This window comes from Blastomyces gilchristii (assembly GCF_000003855.2).
Source record: "Blastomyces gilchristii SLH14081 genomic scaffold supercont1.31, whole genome shotgun sequence".
In the NCBI taxonomy this organism is placed as follows: domain Eukaryota; kingdom Fungi; phylum Ascomycota; class Eurotiomycetes; order Onygenales; family Ajellomycetaceae; genus Blastomyces; species Blastomyces gilchristii.
Window position 1 is genome coordinate 170,307 of NW_003101652.1, and position 6,325 is coordinate 176,631.

At 30.2% G+C, this 6,325-nt stretch overlaps 1 protein-coding gene across 1 annotated transcript; it reads left to right on the plus strand.

The window, feature by feature from the left end:
• Positions 1-4,311: 4,311 nt before the first annotated feature.
• BDBG_08881 (uncharacterized protein) lies at positions 4,312-4,839 on the plus strand (the record flags this gene model as incomplete). The annotated part of the gene is made up of 1 exon (XM_002620666.1): positions 4,312-4,839. The coding sequence occupies one exon, from the start codon at positions 4,312-4,314 to the stop codon at positions 4,837-4,839; it is 528 nt and encodes a 175-aa protein (XP_002620712.1).
• Positions 4,840-6,325: the final 1,486 nt, after the last annotated feature.

Consider the following 6,325-nt stretch of genomic DNA (forward strand, 5'->3'; position numbering starts at 1 on the left):
AATGATATTCATTTTCAAGAGATTGAAAAAGAGCTTAAAATATTCATTCTTTAAGTAGGAATATGTATTTGAATAATTAAGTGATTAATTGAATCAGGACCTGCAGCAGTTTTAACAGAACTTAAGAAGATAGCTGACTCTAATTCATCCTGTATAAGATCAGGTCATTCTCAGTCATTTTCATCAATGTAGTTGAGAAGTGATATATTCTCTTTCTCTGAATCTGAATCTGAATCTGGTGAGTTCTGAAAGAGAATTCTTATAAAAGCTTGACATTTTTTCTCAAAAGAGTTTGCTGTATATGATTCATTCTGAAACTCATATTCTAAGACTGGAAGTTTTGCTACACTTCTTGTTTTAGTATAGTTAAAAGCTTTAAAAACTTCCTTTTCTTATGCTTCTTCAAGAAATTTATTTCAGCAGTCTGTTTTAGCTCTTTTAATATCTGAAAAATATTCATTTCTGACAGCTTTGAACTCTTTATCAGATATTACATCATTCTTTCAATCTCTTCTAGCAGTAGCTAATTCTTTTCTTTTAGATGAGATATTCTTATTTCATCAAGGTTTTGAATACTCAGAAGATTTTCTCTTTGAAATATTATCTCTAACACTTATTAGAATAATAGATGTAATAAGCTTCACTCTATTCTCAAGCATTTCATTTGAGATATCTTGACCAGAATTTCAATATAGCTCATTCTGTCTTTCAGATTTTAACAGTTTTATACTTTCTTCAACTGCTTTTCAATCAGCTTTTTCAAAGTTATACTGATTAGAGAGAAGAGGATTTTCACTCATTTGTTTTTCACTCAGTTCAATATCAAATTGAATAATCTCATGATCTGATTCTGATATCTCATTTGAATTAATAAACTAGTTTACAAGTCTTCTTTTCACTAGATTTTATGATATGAAGATTAGATCTATAATAGACTTCTGTTTCATATCTTTTCTAAAGAATGTTTGTTGATCAGACTTATTAACTAAATCTATTAAATACTCAAAGATTTATTCAATCAGATTATCAGCTCTTACTGCTCTCTTGTATTCTGAATTTCATTAGAGATGATATGCATTGAAATCTTCTACAATTATAGAGTCTCTTGATGAATTTATGTTCAGAAATTCTCTATCAATTGTTCAGATATTGTTATTTTTCTTCAATGACTTTTCATTATAGATATTTATGAGCTGTATAGTATCAAACTCATTTTTCTTATCTATAATATCACTCACCAGAATATCAGGGTCAGATATAATATCAAATCTTAGATTAAATTGATATCTTGATCTCTTTCTTTCATAGATCACTACTCTTGACTTTATCTCAGACTTTTAAGATAGAAAGCAGTAGTAGCTTGAATGAGAAATGATATAATTTTGCTCAGTATCAAAATTCAGTTTCTGAAGTAGTACAAAATCAACTTTTTATTTAAATACAATTTGAAGACAAGAATAAATACAATTTGAGTTTCTATTCACATTATTTTGAATAAATGTGATTTTTGAAGAGTTTTTAAACTTTTTTTATTGTTTTTGTTGTATATTCATACTAAAAGAGAGTAGAGATAGAGTAGGATCTAGTCACTATCATCAGATAGTAGATTATAACTATTTTGAAAAGTAGGGCTCTCAACTGCTTACATTATATCTAGTTTATCACCAGAGTCATTTCTCAATTCTCTAATCTTAACAGGAGTTTGAGGATTAAAATTCTGTTTACATTTAGTGAGAGAATTGAAGTTTGAAGATTTAGATAGTTGAGAGTTTCTTCTTTTTAAGCTTACAGTTATAAGTCTACTAGCTTGACTCTTCTCTTCAGTTCTAGATTGACTTTGAGCTTCATCTTTTCTTCAGTTCTTTTGAGTTCTAGAAGCAAACATACATTCTTTTGAGCTAGATGTATGTTTTTCTTTACAATTAGAGCACTTAAGCAGAGTATATTGACATATTTCATCTCTTTTTAAGCATGTTTCACATTTATGCTCACTAGTTTTATGATCTCTAGTACAGAATGCACATTTTGAGTCTCTAAAACATGAGATTGCAAAGTGTTCATATCTTTGACAGTTTGAACACTGTGTTTGAGCTTTGAGATTCATTCTTGAGTCTTTGTATTCATGAACTCTCATTTTCAAATCTGCTACTCTTACTTCAGAGATCTTTGACTATTCAAGTGTTTTTATATATACTAGAACAGAGGCATTTCTTCTGCTTTGTCTGAACTCAATTGAATTTAGTTATACAGGCTTCTTTCTCAGTTGAATAGAGTTGTATTCTTTCAATTCATTTTTGAGAAGTAGCATTTCTTCTTCACAGTCAAAAATTTCAACTGAAATATTATGAAGAATGAATTTGTCTCACTTTTCATCTCTCTCAGATAGAATTATTATGTTTAGCAAAGATTCTACTGCTGACTTTCAGAGATTCTTATTCTGAATAAGGAATTCAGCACTGAATTCAGACATTGTAGTCAGAATAATGAAGTTTTTAAAGAATGATGACTCAATTAAAGTTATAACTGATTTTTAAACTTCAATATCAGTCATCAACTGAGAAAAGAACTGCTGATTAATTTCATTTCTGATTCTGAAAATGAGATTTAAGTTTAGCTTGTTTCTTTGCAGAATATTCTAATTTGAGACTTTGAGAATAAGTCTTCTATTTCTGAAGATTTGAAAGTTTTTCTCTTTTTACATTTTCTTTTTCACTTTTCTATGAATAGAGATATGAACAGTATTCTTCTCAGTTTTCTCAGGATTTTGAGCAGGTTTTGAGACAGCAGGTTTAGAGACAGCAGATTCAGCTGCTTAAGTATATGTTTTCTTCTGATTCAAAGAAGAAGAAGAAGTAGGAAAAAAAGAAGAAGAGTAAGATGAAGAGTCAGTGATTGTACAAGGAATTTTCAATGTTTTTTGAACTGTGTTTGAGATTTCAAGTTTGAACTTGATCATCTCCTGTAGTTATCTAGCCTGAGTATGAAGAATTAACAGAACTTCTTTATTCATCTCACTCAGACACTGCTTTTCAAGAATCTTGCTTGCTTTTTCAAGTTTCTGTATTTCAAGAACTTGTTATTTCTCTATTTCTTCTTTCTTTCTTCTCTTCAGAATTTCAATCTCAGAAATAGCATTTGAGAAAGCATCTTTTTCCACATCAACTGAGTGTATTTTTGAACTCATTATTCTCACTCAATGAAAAGTTGATCAGACTGTTTTAATTGAGATATTTCTAAGTCTGTTTTCAATTGAAAAGTTGGTCAGACTGTTTCAAAAGAAGAATAAAAGACTTTTATGTATAAAACACCTGATTTTTTTCACACTAGTTCAGTAACTAGGTTAGATTTTTGAAGAGAATCTAATAAACTAAAATTGATTTTTGAGATAAATCAATAAAATCTTTACAATCTCTTTCTTGAGATACAGTGAGAAAGAGTATGATATTAATTGATAATAAATCAGATGATATGACAGTTTTTGAGAGAAAAACTGATAAAAAATAAATCAATTTTTTACAGAGAAATTGATTAAAACTATTCAATTTTATTCTAAATCATTCAATTCTTCTCACACAACAAGTGTGCAACTCAAATCAGTTAATAAAGAGTGTAAAAAAGAATTAAGTATTAATGAAAGCTCTTCAGTCACTGAAAAAGTAATTCTTACTTAAAAGAATATGAAATTATGACAGAAAATAGCTCTGTTTTTTATTCTTTGTAAGAATATTGTATAAAACTCAGAGAAAAACATCTTACTTTTTCAAGAGAAGTAAAAAACTATTTCTAAGATCTTTTTTTTGCATTAACTGCTGCAGAAGAATGAGATAGAAACTGCTAAGATATATACTACTATATACTCTCTATCAAGACTTTCCCTCTTCAGAGTCTTGATATTATAGAGAATATAAGTCTGTTTCTATATAATAATATAAATATTGTCAGCAGGATGTAGAGAAACTGGTTATTTATATCTCAAAATAGAAGACTTTGTCAATGATTATATTAATATAGAGTTAATTCTCAAATTCAATAGAAATCTAGTATTGCTGTTCTCAATTCCTTGCAGAATCTATTGAATATTGAGATATTAAAGCTAGATTTAATATATCTCACTGTGCAGGGATCAAAGACTCAGTCAGACCTTGAGATATACTGATTTTATAGTTGTTGATGTGCTGTTGACTCATTATTCACTGATTATGTATTGAATGCTGTTGCTGAGGTATCTTTTTGTATTGTTCTGCCAGGAATGGGCCAGATTGAGAGGGGTAGTACAAGGGTGAGACTTGGTGTTGAAGTCTAGATACACTGATGACAGACCATGGAGGTTGCACTTCAGAAGATTTCATTGATTATGTGCTTGATATTATCACTGAGGTATCTTTTTGTATTTTTCTGCTGGGGATGGGCCAGATTGGGAAGGGCGGTACGAGGGTGAGACTTGGCATTGGTGTTTTGGAACATCAAAGATGGACAGGGTTTTCGCGGAGGTCGCTCCTCGGATATCTCCACAACTACAGGTCGAGGATCTTCCAAAATCGAGAAGATTGGTGCATATGGCTAGGTCTCTTCACCTTACAATTTGTATGGCACTTTGGCCCGGGGTTGTGGTGTGGTAGGGGAGAACGGGGGATTATCCCACACAGGAGTTTCGAACAACGTCCGGTTCACGTTTGGCTGGATAACTCCACCACCACACAGGGTATGCGGTCGGCGATGGGGTCAGAATGCTCGTATGATCGAGGGCTTTTCGATGAATCTATCGGCGGGTTCTTATTCGAAAAATCGAGCGAGTTCGTATCTCTCTCAGATAGAATTGTTGTAATCTTAATATTATGAAGAACAGTGAAATAGAAGTAATTTCTCAAAATAAACTGTGAAAGATAATCATTCTTTCAAAGTCAGAATGAGACTGAGACTGAAGATTAAAATCAGTCTCATTCAGATTATTTGGTAATTGCTTATATAATCAGAATTTAATAATAATTATTGATAACACTTATGAAATAATTAAATACATTCTTGTACAAGTTTATTCTTCACTTTCTTATGAAAACTACACTTCTCTAATATACTGTGATCAGAGATATTAAACTATCTGATAATTTCATGTTTTATAATCATGAGTTTCTTGATTATTTCTTCTTATAATTATTCTCAGTGATAGTGATAAATATCTCAGTTTAAGTTAAACTTTTACTTCATTCTTACTTCTGTTAATGAAATTGTTATAATATCATATATTATCAGTGCAATAGTTGAATATATACTTTCAACAATTTTTCATAACTCTAGAATTGATTTAACATGTAAATTTATCAGATTATCTTGAAGATAGCAGTTAAGTTCAGTTTTATAAGTATGTAGTTTTATCTGATTTTCAGTTGTAATCACTATATATAAGTTCTGTTTCAAAGTTAGTATTATAGTTCTATGTATTATAAAGTATTATCAAAGATTGTTACTTACTAGAGAATTGTATTTCACTGTCTTCACATCTCTAACATCTACTTATTCAAATCTCTGATAGTTAACATTATAGTAGTCTCAGACTAATTTGATATATGAGTCTTATTTCTTCTCTATTCAATCTTGAGAAGTGTAGATATTAGCTTAATAAGAGAGATTTAGTAAAGCTGTTACAGTATAGTACTCTGCAAAAGATTGTTCAGTTTTACTGTAGTAATATATCAGTTTATCTCTTTCAGTAATAATAGTCTGTACTATAGTATTATTCTAGACTGAATTTCTTTTTGTGTGGTTCGGAAGAACGTACAACTGCCGGATAATAACGCGGCCGCTTCCGAACTTGCTTATGAATGTAAAGAGGTCATAGCGGCCATCAATTAATTTAGTGTACAGTATATAAGAAGCCAGTGTACACCTGTAATCATACACTGACTCAAGCAATCTTTGAATCACATCTGATAGCATGTCTAAAAACTGGTGAGAAGCACAGACTTCTTCAGAGTGTGATAATTTCATCTATGAAGTGATTTGTAGTTATCATGTCAGTATAATTCTAGAATATCTCAAAAGATAGTGTATGAAGAGTGATAAGTGAAAGAGTATCTGATTGATACTGCTTCACTTATTGAGGAAAAACTTCATACTCAGATGAATGTCACATATGCGAATAAATAAGGTGTGAGAAAGAGAATGAGAGTGATGAACCAGATTCAAAGAAGTCTGCTTTCTACTCAAAAGAAGAATAAAAAGAGAGAGATGATCATCACTGAAGTTGTACAATAATAATAGAAATCATATAATAATATAGTAATATAATGATAGATATTATACAATCAATAAGAAATCACTGAAATAA